The sequence below is a fragment of the Sminthopsis crassicaudata genome, chromosome 5 (genome assembly GCF_048593235.1).
Source record: "Sminthopsis crassicaudata isolate SCR6 chromosome 5, ASM4859323v1, whole genome shotgun sequence".
Taxonomy (NCBI): Eukaryota; Metazoa; Chordata; class Mammalia; order Dasyuromorphia; family Dasyuridae; genus Sminthopsis; species Sminthopsis crassicaudata.
Genome location: NC_133621.1, coordinates 120,357,289 through 120,382,521, shown reverse-complemented (window position 1 = coordinate 120,382,521; position 25,233 = coordinate 120,357,289). Strand labels below are relative to the sequence as shown.

Here is a 25,233-nt window from a genome sequence, read left to right as displayed (position 1 = left end):
GTTAGCTAGTATTATGACTTTGATGCCATATGCTATGTGAAGAATAGTGCAGTGGGAAGAATGCTAAACTTGAGTCATAATATCAGAATTCAAATTCTAGATTGGCTCCTTATAATTTGTAGTTTCATCATTTATAAAATAAAAATTTGGTCTGCTTGATCTCTAAGGTCCCTTACAGCCCTGGCTCTTATGACTTGAACATTATTTGGTATAACACTGTTTTTAATTCAAAATTTAAAAAAACCCCAAAAAACAAAAAACAAAACAAAACAAAAAACCAAGTGTATAACTAATAAATACTCAATTTAACAAGCATTTATTAAGTACTTGCTATGTGCCAGTCAGCCAATAAACATTTATTATGTGCCAGAGACTGTGCTATGCAATGAGGATACAAAGAAAAAATGGAAACATTACTTGCATTCAAGGAACTTTTATACATCCTAGATACTATATTTCATGGTATGGCCAAGTGAAGGAGAACTTAGACATTATCTAGTCTAACTCTTGGGGCAGCTAGGTGGTGCAGATAGAGCATTGATCTAAGAATAAGAAAGACTTATCTTCCTAAGTACAAATCTGGCCTCACTACTTGTATGACCTTGAACAAGTCAGTTAATCCAGTTTGCCTCAGTTTCCTTATATGTAAAATGAGCTAGAGAATGGCAAAACAGTTGAGTATTTTTGCTAAGAAAATTCCAAATGGGGTCATGAAGAGCTGGACACAACTGAAAGGTAATTGAAAAAGAAGCAGCAGTTTAACTCTCTCATTTTACTGATGAAGAAAGAATATTGACTAGAATCCCAACTCTTTGACTCAATATTTGTGTGATCATAGACAAGTTCTTTTTCCTCTTCTTCATCTGAAAATCAAGAAGTTTGGCCTTCAAGGTCTCTTTCAGACTTAAATATATGTTTCTCCAAGGGAAGTGGAATTACTTCTATAAAGTCACTTGAATAATCAATAACAAAGGCAGGTCTTGATTCCAGGTCCCTTGACAATGATAAGGCATTACCCACTATGCTGCTCTGCTTCTCAAATGATAACTCTGATGACTGTGTCTATGAACCATGAACTAAACAAAAACCTCTAAGTTAGGATACTAGTTTAACATAGTTTTAAGTAGGTTGCTTGGACATATAAAAATGGGAACTTGGATTTCCATATATCTGAGTTGAATGCTTTCAAAGTGTTCCCTTCTTCAAGTAACCACTTTATAATAAAGGAACTCAAACACATACAGAGTGATGGGAAAGGCAGAATTTTTATTAAGTCATGAGTTATTATGCTAAATTTTACCCTGGAGATAATAATAATAAATTACATTTATATTGTGTTTTAAAATTTCCAAGACATTTATAATGATAAAATAGCAGAGAGAGAAGGAAGCTTAGCAGGGTCAAGAAGATAATCCATAAAAGTCATGATCAGCTTTGAATCTTTAAGTGTTGATTTACATATCACATTTTCTTCGTTGAATATATGGGCATCTGGCCAAATGTATGATGTAATCTGTCACTGGACATTGTATAATTGTGAACATGAAGTCTTATTCCTATGGCATGGGAATGACCCTATATCACTACTTGTCAGTGCCAGAGGAAAAGGCTATGATGGCTGCCCATTTGTCTCCCAGAAATGCCACTTAAGGAGAATTAGGAGAAAGGAGAAATATTCAGGTCAGCCACATCTCATTCTTCTCCAGACTGCACATCAAACATCTCTATCTTGACCATCTTCCAGGGATTCTTTGGAAACTACCTTTTCATGCCTTATCTCATCCTATTGGAATATAAATTCTTTAATGACAGAAACTGTCTTTCTATTATCTTAGCCCAATGTCTAATGTAGAATAAGTGCTTAATAAATATTTGCTGCTATGTGTAAATGTGTATGTATATCTATATGTGTGTATGCATATAGATATATGTATGTGTGCGTATATAGGTATATATGTATATATATCTGTGCTTAATTGTATCCTGTTTGGGGGAAGTGAAAGAGGATGAAAGGGAAAAAATAATAAAGTAAAAAGTATATAGCAGAGAACAGAAGAATAATCTATAAGCAAGGAAAAGATGGACAGTCTTGAATATAATCTCTTCTAATATATACTTTCTTGAAATGGAAACTTATTGTTACATATTTTGAATCCTCCCCAATTTTCTGCTTGTTTTGTTTTGTTTTGTTTTTTTAATTTTTCTTTTCCGTCTTTCTTTTTCTATTTTGTTTTTTTCTTATTCTGTATTTAGTTTTAAAATATTTCAAAACCTCAAATACTTATCGACTAATAGACTGGAACACAAACTCTGGAAGGTTCTATCATTCATCTAAAACTTTGAGTACTGTCCCAGCAGCAGACTATGCTTACTTTCTCAATAGTTGCTTGGTTAAGGATAGAGAGCTCAATAATAATAGGTTGATTATTTGATGATAATTTTTTTGATGATGATAACCCAAAAAGCAAAAGAAGAAGAATGTAGTATGGTCCCTTTCCATTTTTATGGTGATATTTGCAATTGTTCAGTTATTTTTCAGTCATGTTTGAATCTTTGTGACCCCATTTTTTTTTGTTTGTTTGTTTTTGATAAAATAACTGGAGTAGTTTGCCATTTTCTTCTCCAGTTCATTGCACAGATGAAGAAACTGGAACAAACAGGGTAAAATGACTTGTTCCCAGGGTCACACAGCCAGTAAGTATCTGAGGCTAGATTTGAACTTATGAAGATGAGTTTTCTTGACTATAGGCTTGTGATAATGGTGGGGTGATGGAAAATGGGAAATGCAAACCTAAGAAAGATATACCTTTTAGACTACTGGTTTTGATATTCTCAATATAAATGAAGCTTGAAGACATATAAATTGTACTTAAATGAAAAAATGGCATTAATATATCCCAGGATAATATTCTGAGCCCTTCTAGTCCTTTTGTATGATATCTCTAGTTGATTTCATTAGCTCCCATGCTAATTTATATTTATATACAAATGATCCCTAATCTAAGTATCAGGCCCTTACCTCTCTTAACTCGTCTCTTATCATTAATTTTGTCTGTTGTACTCCCACTGGATTTCACATAGATATATGAAACAACATATGCAAAGAGATTTCTCTATTGAGCTCCAGTCACTCATCTTCAATAGCTTCTTGACATTTCAAACTTGGGTGCCCCTTAGGCATCTCAGGCTCAACAGATCCAAAACAGAACTTGCTATCACTTTTAAGGGTGCCACTATCCTTCCATTCACCCAGGCCCACAAACTTGGTATCATCCTTCAATTGCTCTTCCTCACTCACCCTACATCATTATGATCATGATCATGAAATATATCCTAATTCACTGCCAAATCTTATCAGTTCTACTTTTAACAATATTTCTCATATTTTCCCTTCTTATCACTCACAATGCTGATTCAGATTCTTATAGCTTCTCACCTGGAACACAGCAAGAGCCTTTATATTAGTCTGTCTGCGTCAAATCTCACCATTATAACCCATACTTCACTCATCTGCCAAGATGATATCTCTAAAACATAGGTCTGACCACATCCCTCCCTAATTCTGCGTGGGAGGCTTGAGATTCATTGAGACAGTAGAATCAATGATTTGATTATTTGGAGAGGGGTGGATCTAATGATATGCATATGATGAATGGCTCTGGCATTCAATGGTTCTTAATTCTATTTATGAATATGAGCTTGAAGAATATATGTTTAAGGTCTTATTGCTTTTTAACTACATCTTATTTCTCCAAAGCAATCTTTTCCTGGGCCTAATAGGATTTCATCCAATTTTCTTAAAAGATATAGTCTTTTCTATAACTACTGGAGATATGTAAATTTCAAACTCTTAATCATGAGTTTGCTATTATAGGATGCTAGCTAATTAACTTTCATGACTCTTCATGTATTCCCCCATGTCATGGGAACTATGTAGTAAATACAACTAATGTAAAATACAATAAAAAGAACACTAGACCAGGGGATGTTAGTACTAGTTTTATTTTTGTCATTTACTTCCTGACTATGTGATCTTGGACTAGTCCAGTGATCTCTTAAGATTCTGTTTCCTTAGACTATAAAATAAAAAAGTTGAATTAGATTATTTGAGGGCATTAAATGACCATTTTAATTTTAATCAATGGTTAAAAGATTTAATTTATATTTTCTGGCACAATGTGTTTTCCAGAGTCAATGCTTCTCAGTCATAAAAATAAATATTTTGTAAAATTTTGATGATAGGTTCTATCTTTCAAATCTTTAATTTTATCTTTGCTTAGTTGGTTTAGATTTGGGTAGCAAACATTGGCATACCACTGTAAAGTCTGCAAAGATCCTCAAATTTTATTTGATCTTCACAACAATTCTGAGAAATGGTGCTATTATTATTCCTATTTTATAGATGAGGAAACTGGGACTGAGTGTGCTAAGTGACTTGGGCAGAGTTACATATCTAGTATTTTAAGCATTATTTGAACTTAGGCTTTCCTTATTTCAAATGTAATATGGTTTGCTATCATCTACATAATTTCCCCCATATATTTTTATTTCATTAAATATTTCTCAATTATATGCAATGTTTTCTCAACCTTTTTTTTTTTTTCCCAGAGGCAATTGGGGTTAAGTGATTTGCCCAGGGTCACAGAGCTAGGAAATGTTAAGTGTCTGAAACCAGATTTGAACTCAGGTCATCCTGACCTGAGTGCTCTATTCATTAAGGCTGGTGCTCTATCCTCAAAACTTTTTTTTTAATTTGAGTTTCAAATTCTCTCTCTCCCTTCTCTTCCCCCTCCTTGAGAATGCAAGCAATTTGACACAGAAATCATGCAAAACATATTAGCCATCTATAAAACAAAAACAAAAACAGGGACCAAAAAAAAAAAAAAAGTCCAAACAAGCATGTTTTGATTTACATTAAGTCTCCATCACCTCTTTCTCTGGAGATGAATAGCATTTTTCATCATAAGTCCTTCAGAATTGTCTTGCATCATTGTGTTGATCAGAATAGCCAAGTCATTCACTGTTGATTATTGTATGATATTCCTATTGCTGTGTATAATGTTCTCTTGATTCTATTTACTTCACTTTACATCAGTTTATGTCGTTCAAGATTTTTCTGAAACCATCCTGCCCGTCATTTCTTGTGCCACAATAATATTTTATCACAAGTTTATCTCTCAATTTGTCTGACCATTCCCCATTTGATCGGTATTCTCTCAGTTTCTAGTTCTTTACCACAACAAAAAAAAAGAGCTGTTATAAATATTTGTGTACATACAGGTTACTTTTATTTTTCTTTGATCTTTTTGAGGAACAGACTTAATAGTGGTAATTCAGGGAAAAAGGATATACACAATTTAGTAGCTCTTTGAACATTATTCTAAATTGCTCTCCAGATTTATTAGATCAGTTCCCAACTCCACCAACAGTGCATTAGAGTCCTAATTTCCCCATATCTCAATATTTATCATTTTCCTTCTCAATCATATTAGCCAATTTGCTGGGTATGAGGTATTACCTCAGAATTGTTTTAATTTGAATTTCTTTAATCAGTAGTGATGTAGAACATTTTTTCTTGTGACTATAGGTAGTTTTGATTTCTTTAGAAATGTTCTGAATTCCAGTTCATATCCGTTTGTCAACTGGAGAATGACTCACATTATTAAAAAATTTGACTCAGTCCGCTAAATATTTGAAAATCTTTATGAGAGAAACTTACTATAAATTTTTCCCCCTGCTTTCTTGCTTCTCTTATAATCTTGACTATATTGCTTTTGTTTGTGCAAAATCTTTTTAATTTAATGTAATCAAAATAAAACTGGAAGGAACATGAGGTCATCTTATCCAAGAGTGTCTAATTTTTAAAAAATTCATATTTATCATATTATGAAAGAAGAAACAAATCAAAAGGGGATTAAAAACCCATGAAAAAATAGAGTGGAAAAATAATATACCTCAAACTCCATTCAGACTCAGTTCTTTCTCTGGATATGGATAGCATTTTTCATTATGAGTCTTTTGGAATTTTCTTAGATCATTATACTGTTGAGAATAGCTAAATCATTCATAATTGATCATGAGAAAAATGATTCATTTTGGAACTCCTACTCTATTCAATCAAAATTAATCAATTTGATATAATCATATCAAATTTCTGTATATAAGTTCCCCAAACTATGAGCTGCAGATTCTAAGTTCACTTGCTTAACTATAGGAAATTAACTAAAAACTTTCCACCCTTGTTTTGTCTTGTGATGATGACCAAACCCAGCTTGGTAGAGGTGACAACTACATGGAAAGTCTCCTCCAAATATTTTTGTGCTCTGGACCTATAACTTGTTCAATAGGAGCAAATGGTCATCTTATGACCACCTCAGTCACTGACTGTGATAGCTTGTACCATTTGTATCTATAAAAATAGGGCCCTGGAAGGAGGAGGCATCTCAGATTGTGAAGAAGATCTGAGATCCACTTCATTAGAGGGGACCACGGATCCTTTAATACATTGGCTCATTATCTCTATCTCAATCTCTTTTATTGTAGGTGGGATAATTTTAATCTCCACAATCATCATACAGTACTGTTATAACTGTGTACGATGTTCTTCTGGCTCTACTCCCTTCACTTTGTGTCAGTTTGTGTAATCCTTTCAGGTTTTTCTGAAGTCAGCCTGCTTGTCATTTTTTATAGAATAATAATAGTATATTAGAATCGTATCACAATTTGTTTGGTTATTTCCAATTTCTTGACACCCCTCCAATTTTTAATTCTTTACTACCACAAAAAGAGCTGCACCTTTGTTTTGATATTTGGATTTCCCTCATCTCTTCCAATATATTTTATAATTGACTTACTTTGTGGGCTCTTGTGACAAGCTACATTTATCACAATGAGTTTATTATCTTTTTAATTAAAATAATGATCAAGAAGTTGATTAGCTTAAACCATTATTATTACTTATGATTTTCATTATATTTATCTTCATGTATCCTCTTGGAAGATTAATTTCTTCCTTAATTACATGTCCTATTTTTCTATCTTATGAGACTTTATAACCTACTAAATAAATTCCACTTTTTATTCAAACATGGGTATTGAACAACTGGAGTTTACCCAATTTATCTTTTGTTTGAAATTACATAATTTAAAATATTATTTAATTAAAAAACAGATTCCTGCCTTCTCTTAACTCTCTTTGTTGCTGTAAGTTCACAGATGCTATATTTCTCTCAAACTATATCTTTTAAAAAAATTTGTCATTATACATTTCTTAATTTTCCCTCCCTTCAATATTCTGAATACTCTATTGTAAAGTCACATCAACTTTTCCATTTCCATTTTCTATTTCTTGCTAAGCCAGATCTCGCAGACATATTCCCACATTCTGGTAGTTTAAAGGACAGTGCAATATAAATGCTATTTTGACCCCTTTTGATTCTGGCTATATTCCCTCAACTTAATAGAGCTATTACTTTGTTTCTGTAGGGTTTTTTCTATGGGAGCAATGTGGATAAATTAGAGTATTGAACTGATTGAAGGGAGACTTGTCTTTTGGTTTTAGAAAGTCATTATACCTTGCTAGGCTTCTGTGTAATTGTGTGTGTGTGTGTGTGTGTGTGTGTGTGGTTATGTGTGTGTGTGTGTGTGTGTGTGTGTGTGTGTGTGTGTGTGTGTGTGTGTGTGAAAGCTTACTCCACCCTTCAAACTTATGCTACTAAAAATACTGGTTTCTAAAAATCTATAAACTTTTAAAACAATTCTTCCTTTATTAGTCTTACTCTTCTCACTCCCCTTTTTTCTAACTTTTCTTTTTTCAGTCTAATAGAAAACTGAACTCTGAAGCTGTAGAAGATAGCTTTTAGAGAAAAATCTCAGATCAATTTCATTTAATTCAACAAATTTAAGGGCAAAGACTTTTTTTTGGGGGGGGTCTTTGTATGTTGAAAGTAAGGAACAATCTATGGTATAGGAGATATGAATAATTGAATAATTACTTCTTAGATGTTATCTAATCTCAACTGAGCCATTACTGCTATGGGAAATAATCAGTATTCTTTCCCCACTGACTGTTTATGAGGATTCCCATGGAATCTATTCTCCATTTCTATCATCTATCAGAACTTATGGCCTCATCATATGAGTATTTTTTCTGTGGACATTGTGTCTATCACTCATTGTGAGTTCCTTCATTGACTCCACCTTCAATTCTAGTTTCTCTTTTCAACTGCCAATTTTCAATTTTGGTATAACCTCTGAAGAAGAGGCAAGAAGGTGCCAAGGTAAATTCTCTATTTCTGCTTTTAATCTTGTCCACTTACATGTCCTCTTGAAACTTGGTCCCATAAATCATTGCTCTTGTCTTAGGTCCAAGCTCTTCCTATTAGTTGGCTCTTTTTCTCTGCCCACAATGTATTTAGTGTCCCTCATTATGAATGTTTAGGTATTTTTCTTTTTCTTTTTTTTTTTTTTTAAATCTCATCAGACTTGTTAATATTTGGAAATGAAAACAAGTGGTTTTTGGACTTGGTCTCATGGTTATTTATAAATTTGCACAGTATTTTTTTCTTTGACATAAAAACTCTGGATTTTGACTGTGATTCATCAACTTTTTTTTTTTTTTTTTTTTTTTTTTTTTTTTAGGGTTTCTTTCAGAAAGTGATTGATGAATTCTTTTCAAACTTCACTTTACTCTGATTTTAATGGATCTGGGCAATTTTCTTTTTTATAAATTCTTGAAAAATATGATTTTCTTAGGCTACATTAATTCTTAAATTCTCACTTGACCTATTTTCCAGGTTAGTTTTTTGATATTGAATATCTTACATTTTCTTGATTTTTTTCCTATCTTTGGATTTTGTTCTAAACATTTCTTGCTGCCTCATAGAGTCATTTATTTTTATTTCTTTACTTCACTTTTTAAAATTCAAATTTGACTTTTTTTTTCTTAACTTAATTTTTCTCCTGCTTATTTTCTTTCCTCCATTGGGAAAAAAAATGAAAACAATGATGACAGCAATAACAACAACCACAATCCTATTTTAGTTTTTTTACTTGGGCAAAGTTTACCACTTTCTCTTCTAAGCTTTTTTTCTTTTTTCCAATTTTTTCCTCCAGAGCTTTTATTTCAATTTTTTCTCTTGTATTATTCTAGATTTTTATGTAGTCTTTGGAAATTCCAGTTTTTTGCCTTTAGTTTCTATTTATAGCAGTTACAAGGAAACTTTCTCCTTTTTTTCTCCTGGGGAATCTATAAATCTTTTATTAATATATTATAATATTACATTATATGTAATTATATTTTTATACCATTTGGGGATTTCTTTGATTTTTCTCCCCTCCAATTTTAGTCCCTAAACTATGGCTTTGTACCAGGGCCAAGTGCAAGAGTATATGACCCTTTTGAGTTTTGTCTTCTGGATTCTTTCACTTACCTTTATATTCTAAAGTTAGACTTCTTTCCCAATAGCCCTTTTCAGTTCTTTGAGAATAAAAGTCCCAGATCTTCAGGACTCTCTGTGGCACTTTGGAACAGAGAAAACACAAAGCTCTTCAGTTCACATGTATGTCTCTGTCCTGTTTCTGGTCACACTGGGATTCTGCTAGTTTTGTTGTCTGTCCTTTCACTGTATTTACTGGCATCTCCTTTCCATAGAAATAACATTGTATGTTATGGAATATTATTGTTCTATAAGAAACGATCAGCAGGGTGATTTCAAAAAGGCCTGGAGAGACCTACATGAACTAATGCTAAATGAGATGATCATTGTACATGACAACACCAAGATTATACAACGATTAATTCTGATGATTGTGTTCTCTTTCTAACAATGAGATGATTGAGGCCAGTTCCAATGATCTTGTGATGAAGAGAGCCATCTACACCCAGAGAGAAGACTGCAGGAACTCAATGTGTATCACAACAAAACATCGTCACTTTTTGTTTTTTGTTCACTTGCATTTTGTTCTCTTAGTCATTTTCTTTCCTTTTTGATCTGATTTTTCTTGTGTAGCAAAATAATTGTATAAATATGTTTTTATATATTGGATTTAACGTATATTTTAACATGGATAACACATTGGATTGCTCGCTATCTAGGGAGTGGGGTGGGGAAGAGGGGAAAATCTGAAACATGGGTCAATGTTGAAAAATTATCTGTGCATATGTTTTGAAAATAAAAAACTTTAATTAAAAAAAAGAAATAATATTGTAAAGGTGAATGATGATGAAAAACTTCAGAACTCTGATGAGTGATCTAGTCATGATTTCAGAGGACCAATAATATAATGTTACTACCCATTTCCTGACAGAGAGATGAAAGATTCAGAATTTAGAATGAGACATACAGTAAATATTTTGGACACAGACAGTATAGAAGTTTGTTTTGCTTGATTGTGAATTTGATATTTTTTTTTTCCTGGAGGGAAAGAAAATGAATACTTTTAATTGAAAAAAAATTAATTAAAAAGAGAGTGTGCCACAAAGAAAAAACACAACAGCCCTCAATTACAAGAATTGGGGAATTAATTATTTTTGTTTTTTCAACATATGACTAGGAAATGTGACATTCTGGGGTCCATGCTATCTTGGCATTAAGTATTATAAGAGTTAGTATTGTGTAGTGGAAAGAACATTAGGTTTTGGAATCTTCGGAGAACTCAATTCCTTGGTCTGCCACTCTATGTGTGATATTGGGTAGTTATTGAATTTACAAAGTTTTAGTTTCCTTCATTGTAAGAATAAAATTTACTTTCCTGCCTGAATTTGTTATTGAAAAGTTGTATAAGATAGTGTGTATAAATTATCTTTTAATCAATTAGTGTCAAATAAAATGTTTGTAGTTGTGAACTCATGTTCTCATTTGAAACATTTCTCTTCAAGCAGCAACATTTCTCTTCAAGAAAATTATTTATCTGACATTTCTCTGGATTCCTAAGGTTCAGATGAACTCAGTTGAACTTTTCTTTAGCTAGTTGTATTGAAAATCTAAAACTGAGGTCAGCTGTAGCTGAAAGGTCCATATTAGTGACAAATACTAGTGACTTGAGGACATTGCAAGTGGAATCCATGGAATCCATAGTCGGATTTAGCACTGGTACATATTCACTTATGATAAAGAGAAATATCATTAGAAAAATGAGATGTGGGTTAACCTTTAAACTAAACATTTTCTTTTCCTTTTTCACTGAACTGAAGCTATCTCAGATCTTTAACAAGAATATGACATTGAAAATATTTTATAGGATAAGAAATTTAGATCTGAAAGACAATTTTGATGTCAGCTATTCCAACTCTGTCATTTTATAGAATATAAAGCTAAGGATTAAAAGGAAAGAAATTTACCCTAAAGCCACACAAGTAGTAAATAACAGAGCTTGAATTTACATTTTATTTTGCTGATTCCAAGGTCAGTTTTCCTTGTTGAAGGCCTTTAATTACTTCAGGTTGCCTCAGGTTCTAAGCAATTTATTGTTTACTTTCTAGAAGTCAAGCCTTTTAGTATGTTAAAAACAAGCTACATTTGCTGTTGATGTCATATCTACTTAAGTCAACAAGTTTTTATTAAGTGGGCTAAATGTACCTGACCTGCGTCAGAGTTTTCCAAGTTTATATTGGTCTAAATCAACTTTGGTTGGATACACTATACCTTGACCTCAATATAAGTAATATCATTTTGGTCCTCTTGTGAACAAAGGAAAACAACCGAACAATCAAACATTGGAAGTATGAAACCATATCCCCAAAGAGCTTATATTCTAATTGTAAAAGATAATAAATAAAAGGAAGCTAAAATGATAGGAAGAAGGTTAGCATGGTAGAGAAAGTCTGGAGAATCAGGAATATTGTCTGAAAAATAGAGCATATGTGGGGCTCCTTAAAATTAAGATTCTAGAAGAAAAATTTAAAACAAGAAATTTTTGAAGTAGAAGGTACTTCATGTTGATGATTATATGATAGCTACTATGTGCTAGGCACTTTGTTAAGTACAAATATGATCTAATTTGATCTGAATAGCAACCTTGGAAGAAAGGAATTTATTTCTATTTTTCAATTAAGAAAGCAGGTAAGCAAATGTTAAGTGACATGTCCAACACCCAGTGTTACTCAAATTCATGACTAGTAAAATTTTTTTTAATAATATTCATATTTTTTAAAAATTAAAAATAGGAGGGGGCAGAAGTAGAGGGTTTTTCTTGATGCCTTCTTATCAAGTTATCACCTCTTCCAGGTATCATCTCTGCTCAGAGTTAGAGCAAAGGAGGAAAGGATACCTGAAAATTGTTGGGAGACAAGGATGGGGAAAGAGGAAGTGGAAAGGCAAAAGAAGGGCAAGGATGGCTGGTTATAATTTCCTCAGAAAAATAGTATGGTAACTTATTTGATTAGATTTTGGTGGAAGATAGAAAAGATTTGAAACAGACTCTATGGGAATGTTTTAGTCAGTAATAGAAAAATGCTAAGAATTTCATATAGTAGTGATGGTCCAGTTGAGACTAGATAACATCTAGCAACAAGAAACAATTATTGAATACATTCTATGCCATAGAGATTTGTGCCTCACTCTCAATATACAAGGACAAAAATAAAATAATCTTTGCCCTTACATTTGTTGAATTAAATGAAGCTGAATTGAAATGTTGTTCAAGAGCCACCTTTAATAAATAATCTTATCCTCAGTCTTTCTCAAAGAGTGGAGAAAAAGAAAAGTAATCCTAATAAAGGAGGACTTGGTTTTTTAAAGTTTGTAATTTTTAAGAAATGTGCCTTTAAAAAAAAGTTTTCCCTTCCTACAAGTAAGTATACTGAAGCAAAGCAAGCTGTAGCTAGAACTAGAAGGCAAGTTTCTCTGCACTCAGCCCCGTGGTCTTTCTACTATTTCCCACTGCTTCCATAGGAAAGATACTTTAGGGATAATGTAATGGATCTATCTATTAAGTAATGGATCTATCTACTAAGTAGAGGCAACACTATATATTACTAGAATCTAAAGAGTTCAAAATGTTAGGCCCATTTTTTATTGTTATTTAGCTTTAATTGATTGTTGTTGGTTGCTTGTGGTCCTTCATACTCAAAGAGGACCAATATGACAAGATACCACAATGAGGTTGGCACAAGGACTCTGTATACCTACAGTTTGGTAGCCAGTGTAATACCTCTCCTCTCCCACATTTTCATTTGGAGTGTCCCAAACACAGAGCTACCTCTGGCAATGATGCTGGCTTGAATTATCAGAATATGGGAACATATCTTAGAATTTTGGCTTGTATGAAGTAGAAATGTGGAAAACAAGGTGACTTCAATAAAAAGTAACAAGGATAATGAAAATTTGAAATTAAAAATTTGAAAGACAAAATATAGAATTGATTGATATTTTTTGAAAAAGAAAAAGCAAATAAAAGCTTCAGAGAAACCCATCACAAATCACTTTGAAACAACAAGAAGAGATAAGGGAAGGTAGGAGCTTGATGTTAGATTTAAGTGATATTAAGACTGGTCATTTTGAAAGAAAAGACAATTAGAGAAGACTTCAATTAAATTTAAAAAATCAAAAAATACATAGAAGAATATGACTTTTTTAGAGAGATAAAATATCTCATAGAAAAGAAAAATAGAATATATGATTAACTACTTTTAGTGGGTTATAAAATATATCATTATGCTGACGAACTTTTATGTTTCTTTTTTTTTTTTCTTAATCAAAGAGGATTAATAAACTCTGTTATAAATTTACCTGGCAATAAAGAGTCTGCAAGTCTATTCTAGAATATACAAGAGAGTGCCTTAAGTTTTAAAATTTTGCTTTTCTTCTATTATTAGTGAGTTAGAACTTTAAAAAAAACATGGTAATTGATATTGGCTTGCTTTCTTAGAAAACTGACTTTATGAATATTTGTCAAGTGTGGAATGGGTTGCTATATTCTCTTGAATGGAACCCTTTTGTGTTATTAGCTGGGCAGCCACCACTACAACAGGGATGAGTCATAGTGAAATAAAACTTCAACTAGTTTAGTTCTAAAGCTTGGTAGCTGTGTAGCTGAGGCATTTGCAAATGTTTAGTGAGCATCTCTAATAAAGGGATGAGTTTCAAATTGGCATCTTGTTGGTTAACCCTCCTTTTTTTTCAAGTCTTTATTAAATGAGTCAGGTCCAGCATCATAACTATATGGGATAGCTAAAATTTAGGCCACTGTTAGTACTGGCCAGTTTAATAATATTTGGGAGATTGCAATGATTTCTATTTTGATGAGATCAAATGTGATGATTATGTTAAAGAATTTTGTAAATGTTAACTATTATTACTATTTCTTGTTTTGGTCCAGATAATATATAATATGGATATATTCCATTTAAATTGAAATTTTCATAAATCTTTCTTTCTTGAGGCAATTGGGGTTAAGTGACTTACCCAGGGTCACACAGCTAGGCAGTGTTAAGTGTCTGAGACCAGATTTAAACTCGGGTTCTCCTGACTTCAGTACTGGTGTTTTATGCACTATACCACCTAGCTACCCCAGGTTAGGCATCTTTCATTTGCCTCCAAACAATGACCTACATCAATGCAATTTCTATCTGCTATTGACTGTCCAGTTTATTATTTGAGAAGTGGAGAACCAACCTTTCCTACAACCTTTCTTTTTTTGACCTCAGGCCTTCCATCTTCTTTTCTGGAAAAAAAGGAAAGTTTGTGAATGGAACTTATTTCTTCTGTTTTACAGATTCAACTTCCATCTCCTGCTTCATTCTTTTCCAGTTTAGAATCCACTCTTCAGAGGAAAGTTGGAGCACTGAATTAGGACCATCCATTTGACTATATGCTTTCCTTCTCATATTGCACTGATTGCCAACCTCCCTTTTGAACAGTAGTTGGGCTCTTTTCTTAATATGACTATTCCTATTTCTATTCAAATCCTTCATCTCCCAGTGATTCTGAATTCTTGTAGGTAAACATATAAATCCTACACAGCTGATTCTTTATTCCTAGCCCCTGTAAGCCTCCCTTTCAAAAATTATAACCAAACATCTCCTAGCCCTTTCACTGTGCCCTCTGGAATGCTTGTTTCACAAGCAGCAAACTTCCCTTTGACTTAACTGTTTTTCTCTCTTTTGCTATCTTCTAGTTATTAGTGAAACCTGGCTCCACTATGAGGACATAGCCTTTCTAAACAGACTTTTTGGTATTGACTATAACTTTGTTCATTCTATTCAACTCATTAGTTAAGGTAAGGAAATTGGAATACTTACTTTCCTTTGCCACTTTTAGGTTCTTCCAATCTCATCACTCATTAATCTCTCCTTTGGGGTCTATGCCTATCTACTGGTTCATTCCCTATTCCCTAAAACCATGCCCATATCTTCCTTAATTTGAAAAAAAACCCTAAAGGAACCAAATCCAAACTACCCTTCACTTAATCCTACAGCCATTTGTAGTTAAACTCCTAAAAAAGGTTATTTACAATAGATGCCTCCACTTTTTCTTATACTTTTTTTTATTAATCTCTTACAATCTAGTTTCTGACCTTATAAAATTATCATTGATCTTTTACTTGCCAAATTCAATGGCCTTTTCTTTTTTTATTATAGCTTTTTATTTAAAAACATATGCATTGATAATTTTTCAACATTAATCCTTGAAAAAACTTCTGTTCCAATTTTCCCCTCCTTTCCTCCACCTCCTCCCCTAGATGGCAAGTAGTCCCATACATATGTTAAAGTATATGCTAAATATAATATATGTCTACATATTTATATAGTTGTCTTGCTATACAAAAAAATTGGATTTAGAAAGAAGGTAAAAATAACCTGGGAAGAAAAACAAAAATGTAAGCAAACAATAACAGAAAGAGTGTAAATTCTATGTTGTGGTCCACACTCATTTCCCAGAGTTCTTTCACTGAGTATAGCTGGTTCTGTTCATTACTGATCAAGGAACTGATTTGGATCCTCTTATTGTTGAAGAGAGCCATTCCATCAGAATTGATCCTCATATAATATTGTTGTTGAAGTGTATAATGATCTCCTGGTTCTGCTCATTTCACTCAGCATCAGTTCATGTAAGTCTCTCCAAGTCTCTCTATTCATCCCACTGGTCATTCTTACAAAACAATAATATTCTGTAGCATTCATATACCACAATTTACTCAGCCATCCTCCAATTGATGGGCATCCATTTATTTTCCAGTTTTTAGCCACTACAAAAAGAGCTGTCACAAACATTTTTGCACATATAGGTCCCTTTCCCTTCTTTAATATCTCTTTGGGATATAAGCCTAGTAGTAATACTGCTGGATCAAAGGGTATGCACAATTTGACAACTTTTTGAGCATAGTTCCAAATTGCTCTCCAGAATGATTGGATCTGTTCACAACTCCACCAACAATGCATCAGTGTCCCAGTTTTCCCCCATCCCCTCCAACATTTGTCACTATCTTTTCCTGTCATCTTAACCAATCTTAGAGGTATGTAGTGTTATCTCAGAGTTGTCTTAATTTGCATTTCTCTGATCAATAATGGTTTGGAACACCTTTTCATATGGATATAAATAGTTTCAATTTCATCATCTAAAAATTGTCTGTTCATATCCTTTGACCATTTATCAAAAGGAGAATGACTTGATTTCTTATAAATTTGAGTCAGTTCTCTGTATATTTTGGAAATGAACCTTAATCAGAACCTTTAACTATAAAGATGTTTTGCCAGTTTATTGCTTTCCTTCTAATCTTGTCTGTATTAGTTTGTTTGTAAAAAGCTTTTTAACTTGATATAATCAAATTTTTCTATTTTGTGATCAATAATGATCTCTAGTTCTTCTTTGGTCACAAATTCCTTCCTCCTCCACAGGTCTGACAGGTAAATGATTCTATGTTCTATTTTACTTTACTATTTTTACTCATTTTTTATTCCTAGATCATGAACCAATGGCCTTTTCTCAATCCTTATTCTCCTTGACCTCTCTGAAGCCATTGGCACTGCTGCTCACTTTTTTATTTTGATACTCTCCTATTTTCTCCTTGTTTTCCTCCTACTTATCTGACCATTCCTTCTCCTTTTCTGTATCCTCATTCAGATCATGTCCTATATCTATAGAAGTCCCTCAGGGTTCTGTCTTGATAAATTTTTGCTTTTCACTTTGTACTCCTTCATTTGGTGTTTTCATCAAGTGTAGTGTTCTTGTTTGATTTTTTGGAGGTCTCTGGGGCAGCCTTCTTTTCAGTTGAGTAATCATCACAAGAATAGCCAGGTGTTAAAGTCCAAATCCATCTCCTTGCCTGATGCTTTAGCTAGTTTTCTTAGAAGCCTTTCAGAGTCTTGGTTTCAGTAGAGAAGTGAAGGAGGAGACCCTGCCACCAAGGTGGTGTGAGATGAAGTGAATGAATCTGAGTCCAAAGGCTTGAGCTCCTGCCTCCAGTCCTCTTGTCCTCTCTGTCTCTGAGTTTGGCTGAAGCTCCCAGCTTATATGCTTTCTTATAATTACATCATCATAGGTGTGAATCTTGTAGAACTATATTAAGTGCTAAGTACATGTATTGACCTAGAGAACTATTAAGTCCCATGATAAACTTGATAACCATTGTCTTTATCAATTCCACCGACTTAACACCTTATAAGAATCCTTGTTTCAAAGTTCTGACCCATAACATCTCCCACTTTCTTTTGTTTTAGCACATAGGTGGTTATACCTTCCCTGTCATACCTTCCCTGACTCCTCAAGGAGGTGAGAACCCCCAAAAAGGAGGTGATCATGCCTTCCCTGATTCTTCAAAAAAGGGGTGAAAACACCATAAAAGGAGGTGGTCACACCCTCCCTGACTTCTCAGGAAGGGAGATGAAAACACCAAAGGAAATGGGAAATTAAATCAGATTAGCGGGTTTCTGAAGGGTCTCACTTGAAACAGGTATACATAAATCCATCAATATGGGAGTCATTACACAAGTACATGGTAACACAGACTAGTAGTAATGTAACAAACATGAATCAACATGAGGAATTATACATGTCATAAGTCCTAGAAATAGTCCAAAACCAATTTATTGTCCATACTTCATGTCAGGAATCCAATGATTCTTGCTAGTTTTAAAGTTCTGTAACAGTCTCATTATCAGCCAAGCTCTTTCAGTGTCAGATGTTTCTTAGATCTCCTTTGTTTTGAGGTTTTTCTCTTTTTCTGTCTCTCTCTGATGGATAAGGTGAATACGGCTTGTTGGCACCCATCTGAGTTCTTCTCCATCTGTAGAGATACAAGCAAACCCTCTCCCCCAAGCAGTTAACCTATCTAGTCCCTTCTATTTGCCACTTTCTGGATTTTTCCTCATCACTGGGAGATTATACTGAAGCTGCTTGCACTGGACACTGCCCTTCTCTAGGGTTAAAAAGCTTATATTCTCCCCAATAATAATCCCTTTTTCCCATCTGATTGCTTCTCTGCTGATTGATCATGTAATCCCTTTTTCCCATCTGATTGGTTCTTTGCTGATTGATCCTGAGTCCTGAACTTCTAAAGATCCTCTGGGATGTAACTTCATGCCATCATGCCCCACCTATCTTTTGATTGAGGTCTTGGAGCTGGGCCCCACCTCTCATTTCCCTGGGTCAATCTACATTCTGAGGCCTAGTGGAAGCCCTTGTTGCATTTTGGATATGGGGTTTTGTGTCTTATTCTCTTACCCTATTTTCTCACTCTGTCTCTATGCCTACATTGAGCTTTCAGATGCCTTGTTTTACTACACTGAAAGCATTTGAGTCTCTCTGGAAGTCCCTTGCCAAGAGGGACCCTGATTTCCCATGTTCTGCCTCATAGACTGGGTATAAAAGGTACTTGTGCCCACATGGCACAGTGTCTTATGATCTCCTCTAAAGGAGCATCCTTGTGTAGTCCTCATATAATTCTGCAAACCTCATTAGCATTTTCTTTAGTAAGTTGTGTTCCCATATAATTTTACAAACCTCATTAGCATTTTCTTTAGCAAGTTATTTGATCATTATTCCTGTAGCTGCATTTTCTCCAATGGTTCTTGGACAGCTGTTTGCAGACATCCCACAAAATCAGCAAGGTTCATTGGGACCTTGCTCTATTTTTGTGAAGGCTTCCTCTCTATCTTGCCTTTCTGGGAGGGTGCCCCATGGTTTGATAGCAGCAGCAGCAATTTGCTCATATGCTATCAAAGAATAATTAATCTGTATTGAAGTGTCTACATACTGACTTTTACCTACTAGTTGGTCAAAGGTAATTTGTATATTAGCTCCAGGCTGCCTATTTTGTTGGGCTTGTATTATACATAGTTCACTATGCTCCGAAAGCCACAACAAGTTTTGTCCAGGTTCTAAACATGTCCTTGCTATAGATTTCCAATCACTAGGGGTTAAAATTTCATAAGCCAAATTCTATAATACCATCTTAACATAAGATGATGTAGCCCCATCAAGAGTGCAACCCTTTTTCAAAATCTTTAATAATTTCCAGATCAAAAGGAGTGTATCTTCTCCTTTGTTAACCTAGAGAGTCAAACTCTTCAATAACAAGGTATGCATTTACCAAATCAGATATACTGTCCTTTTTTTTATCTTTAACTAGTGCCTTTTGTAATCTTGTCATAGGCTGCTTCATAGGTGGTACTGATTTTGTCACTGCCCCTCCCCCTCATCCTTCTCCTTCCACCCATGAAGGGTTAATTGAGGGGCATAGGTCAGGGGATAGGGAATGCCCTAATGGTTTCTGCATCAGAATTGTACTTAACTCCTTTTTTTGTCTAATTCTTCATGCTTTTTACCTAGTTTGTCAGCATCCTCCCTCTCCTGTTCTTTCTTCTTTTTTCTTATTCTAATACTTATATAATTCCTTAAAGCCAGTTGTATTGTTATATATATATATATATATATATATATATAATGTTTCTTTGGGAATTGAATCAGTACCATTATCATTGTAGTATTCACATAGTTGCTCTCCTACTAATTTCTACTAGTCTGGATCTAATTCTTTTTTCCTTTGAGAACCAAGGAGATGTATATTGATGTTTCTCAAAGTTCAATGATCTGCTCCCAAGTTATAATCAATCCTTAGTTTTTTTATCAATCTAACCAAGTTTTCAGCTTCTATTGATTTAATTGTCATTTCTATTTTAATAACTCATAGGTCTACCTGTCTTGCCCAAACTTTTCTGCTCACCTTTAATATGCCTTTCTGATCTCTTAGATTAAATGACCATTAGAAATTCTCAACTCTAAACATCCAAAATAGATATGATTACCTTTCCTCCTAAATCTTCCCTCCTCCTATCTTCTCTATTACTATAGGAAGCAGCAACATTCTCTTACTCCCTCAGGCTCACAACCTAAGTGTCATATTTGACTTTTTACTATCTCCTCTTCACTATTTTCAATCAAAGTCTATTTCTTCTTTGCAATATCTTTTGAATATTCTCCCTTCTTTCCTCTGCTACTGTAATCATACCTGGATTATGGCGTTGGATTATTGGATAATAGCTTGCTAATTGGTCTGCTTTAAATCTCTCCCCATTACAATTCATCCTCCCTTTAGTCACTAAAATGACTTTCTTAAAGTACAGGTCCACCTGTGTCATACCTTCCCTTACCCTTCACTAAATAAATTCCAGTAACTCCCTACTGCCTCCAGTATCAAATAGAAAATCCTCTAAGGATTAAAAGTCACTGCTGTCCTTGCCGCTGCTGCCACCATCACCACTATCAGCAACAACACCAAAATCCTGTCTCAAATTCTGCTTCAGACACTTGATTGTGAGATTATAGCCAATTCATTTAGTTATTCAGCTGTAAAATCAGAATAATGATAACATAATTCTTGTTATTATTATTACTTTGAATAATATTGGCTGCTTTTAATGGACTATATGATATATATAAAATCCAAGTACATGGAACTTTTTTGATGTCTTAGTTATGCTGTATTTTTGTCACATCATAACAGCATAAAAAAACTTCTAGGGAATAACAAGATAAAATTACAAAAGTTACATAGTACCCCCACTTGGTTTGTTTGAATTACAACAGTTAAAGCCAAATTTGATTTGGAAGCCTCTGTGAAGAAATAAAAGGCATATTTTTCATGTTCAAAAGCTCTTCTAGAAATATACAGTTCAATTTGGCAAATATTTATTACGTGCTTAATGTGTTTGAGGTCCTTTGCTACCCTTTTAAAGGTACAAAGACAAAAAACAAGAGTATCTGCCACCAAGATTCTTACTTTCTAATAGAGGTGAGTGCAATATACCCAGAAAAATAAACATAAAATCATTTGAAGTAGAAAGCAATAGTAAAGTAGAAGGAAATGTTCAGGGAAGAGGTAACATCTGAGATAGATCTCAGACGAAGATAAGACTTTTGAGAGGTAGATGTAAGAATCATTATGGAGTACATTCCAAGATTGGAGATGTTTATTCAAACATATGGACATTGAAAAAGGAATGTTGAGTTTGGAGAAGAGCTCACTTGGCTGGATTGTGGAGTGTGTGCAAAATATTAATAATATGAGAAAAGGCTAGAAACTGTCATGGAAATAGGACTGCCAATGGCCTTAAATACCAAAATGAGTAGTTGGGTTCTTTTCCTCCTAGAATATTGATTTAAGGTTTTCATGGGAAAAAAAGTGCCATTGCCAGACTACTGTCTTATGAGCCCATTTTGGTAGTTATGTGCGAGATATGTTGGGAAAGCAAGAGACAGGAAGCTGAGGGATCAATAAAGAATCCAGGTGAAAGAGTGCCTTAGTTAGAACACTGGTTCTATGAACAGAGAGGAGAGGATAGATTTCACAAATATTTAGGGTAAAATCATTAACTTGGTAACATATTAAATGTGAAGGATGAGGAAGGAAGGAGTTATCTTGTATTGTTCTGAAGGTATATTTGGATGATTGGGAGGATGGCTACTACCCCAGGAAGAAAGAAGGCAGTTTGGAATATCTGTGTGTTTAGGTGGAAATGTAGTAGGTTTAATATGGGATGTGTTGTATTTGAGATGCTGATGGGACATCTAGGTGAAAATGTGCAGCAGGCAATAATAACATTCTGTATTTCACAATAGGTAAATGGGTTGGATGTAGATGTTCTCCCATAGTAAGAATGACTTAATTCTTTATCTTTTTATTCCTATCACTTAGCACATTGTTTGTCTCATAATAACTGTTGATTGGTTAATTGTTTTGTATTCTCTAGCACAGAGGTTTTAACCTGAAGGTCAATTAAAAAAATTTTTTTTTGATAACTTTATTTCTGCATAATTGATTTCCTTTGAAATCCTATGTATTTCATTCATGCATTCATTAAAAAAATTATTCTGAGAAGGGATCCATAGGTTTCACCAGAGTACCAATGTGGTTTATAACAAGAGAACAGTTAAGAACTCCTGCTCTAAGAGAGAAGTAAGAGAGAAGGTTGAGGATTACTTAGGAAAGTTGATAGCACTTTTAGTTTACAATGCCAAATTAAAAAAAAAAAACAACCTAAATTAAAATATATCTTTTTAACACCATGATGCTCTATGACTGGGAATTGGGGAGCACTTTAGTCTCTGAAGCATAAACAATTTAAAAATTCAAAAATTTGGAGAAATGTAATAGATGTGTATATAATCTGTAGCATATTAACAATGATTGTCTATGAGCAAGAAGGGGTGGAAAAGAATGTAGGAGATGTGTTTGGAAAAATAGGCAGGTTTGTCTTCGCATGAGTAGTCTGAATTGGGCATTAATTCTCCCTGATTTTTAACAGATTTACAGGAAAGATTCTAGTTAATGTGTGGGATCACTGGGGGAAGATTTATGGGAGGACATGTATAGGAATACATGGGATGAAAAGGATGGATGGGCTATACTCTACACTACTGAATGGAAAGCCTGGATTACATCAGGTTACATATGCAAGTCTATACACATATTCTCTAGTTAATGTTTTTCCAACTTCTTTTAGAAGGCCTCATTACAATTTGCTTTTATGTAAATTTGAATTGGTAATTTATGCAAACTTTGGTTTTAAGGAAAGACTCTTTTGGTAGGCTGCATGGTATAATAGAAAAGACATTGATATTGGAATAGAAAGATGAGTTTAAATTCCCAAATACTGTTTTTTTACTAATAATATGATCTTGAGAGATCATTTTTGGGTTTCTCTTTTCCCCACTGGAACAGCTATGAGTCGGATTAAATGATCTTCAATGTTCACTTAAGTTCTAAATCCTACAAAATTCAGTATTTTAACAAAAGAAACATAAAAATTCTAGAAATATTCTATTACTAGTTATACTTTCTGGGGGAATCATTTAACACTCTGTCTGCCTCAGTTTCCTTAACTTAAAGAATGGGGATTTTGGTGAGGACAAAATAATTTTTATGAAATACTTTTGAAATTTTTATGCACTGTATTATTCTTGGGAAAAATGCTTTTATAGAAGTATCAAGCAGGAGTAAGCAGATTTAGTTATTTAGCTTAATTAAAAGCTAAATTTAGCTCTGAAAAAGAGTTCACAGTTTACTTAAAAAATTAAAACTTATGGCTAAGAAGAAAGGATAGTTAAAAAATTCTAAATTTTTTGGTAAAGTACTATTTTAAATTTGTTTCCCATATTATATTTATTAGACTGGAATTAACTTTTCTAAATATTGATGCTTATCATGCTCAGGTCATTCTTTAAAAACAGTACCTGGTTCAGGCTTGTATTACAGCTGGGTTCTTATTCTCATTTCCAACGTCAATTCAGGTATTTACAGAACTCCTATGCTTGTTTGCATACTCTACCTAATTTCCCCCAATAAAGTTATTGTAACTTGGATTTGATAGGTGAAAAAATTCAAACACCCCCCCCCCCCTTTTCCCCATCACATTACAACATCTCTTAAGGATTCAGTCTGCCTTTTAATTGGTTTGGAAAAGGCTGCCTTTTCTGAACAAACAGGTTAAATACAACTTGCTCAGAGCAGAGCAGTAGACTGAGTGGACCAACTCTTGATCTCTTGGAGCTTAGCAGGTGAGCAATTACAATTAATTTTAACTGATTTAAAAGCTTAAGAAGGTAGCCTGTATCTTTTCTTCTTTCAAATGCAGGAGCTAGCGGGGGAGAAGGAAGTGAGTTACCTGTTAGATGGGTTCTCTAGGAATACTGGACTAGCAATACAAATAAGGATCTTTTTCAAAGCCATGAAATTTGCTATGATTTTAAAGAAGACACCTTTTTAACTCTACAAGTTAAGGACAACTTGACCATCTTTCATTGTTGAGTACTGGTGATCACTTAGAGGAGGAGTTAGTTTAGTATTATCTGTGGGAACCATTTATAGGATTGGGATAAGGATGAAGGGATCTGGGAAGAAGGGAAAGGGAGAAAATAATGATAGCTAGGATTTACATAACACTTTGAGTTGTGTAAAGTACTTTATAAATATTTTCTTGTTTGATTTTCACACCATTTCTGTAAGATAGATTATATTTTACAGATGAGAAAACTTAAAGGGATTAAATGATTTTTTCATAATTTACGTAGCTAGTAAGTACTTACAAGAGGATTTGAATCGAAGTCTTTCAGAGTCCAAGTCCACACTTTAAGCACTATTCCACCTAGAACAGATGAAATGAAAAGGAAAGATGGATCTTGGTGGGAGAAGTGACCAAAGAAGTCAGTTCTTAGATAACAGAATTAGAGAATTTTTGCATCTAAGAAGAAAATTTTAACTACAGGAATTTTACTTGACTTGTTTGAAGAGTTTTATTGCTGGTTTTGGAGAGGAAGGTTTAGTTATAAAAGACTAGGGAGAAAAGAAATATGGGTTTTTATCCTCTAGGATGTTAAGTACTCACTTTTAAGAGTGTTCAAGATTTTTTGCTTTGTGATTCATAGCTGAAATTCCTGAAACATCAGAGATATGGGCAAGCCATTCTTCTGAGGGCACCAGTATACTCTGACAGCCTGGCTCCAAGTCTCCTCCTCACTCAACTTCTGCCCCTCTCCCCTTTCAATCCCAACCATTTAGTCTTTTTTTTTTTTAATTAAAAAACTTTTTTTTGAACATTTTCTTTATTTTATTTTATTTTTAAAATTTTAACTTTTTTATTGTAGCTTTTTATTGACAAAACATGTGAATGGGTAATTTTTCAACACTGAACCTTGCAAAAATTTCTGTTTCAACTTTTCCCCCCTCTCCTAAATGGCAGGTAGTCTCATACATCCTAAATATGTTAAAGTATACCAACCATTGAAGGAAGTATTC

General features: G+C 33.7%; 1 protein-coding gene across 14 annotated transcripts in view; it reads left to right on the top strand.

The window, feature by feature from the left end:
• The window catches only part of SPAM1 (sperm adhesion molecule 1), an 84,450-nt gene that overhangs the window by 23,933 nt on the left and 35,284 nt on the right, over positions 1 to 25,233 (top strand). The window contains exon 1 of one of the 14 annotated variants that reach the window (XM_074268077.1): positions 15,942 to 16,050. The exons of 11 other annotated variants lie outside the window; for them this stretch is intronic. In XM_074268077.1, coding sequence (XP_074124178.1) covers positions 16,009 to 16,050 — 42 coding nt within the window. In that variant the 5' untranslated portion in view covers positions 15,942 to 16,008. Of the gene's footprint in view, positions 1 to 15,941; positions 16,051 to 23,867; positions 23,997 to 25,233 lie in introns of those variants that run through there. 2 more of the 14 variants (XM_074268078.1, XM_074268084.1) reach the window with 2 other exon arrangements.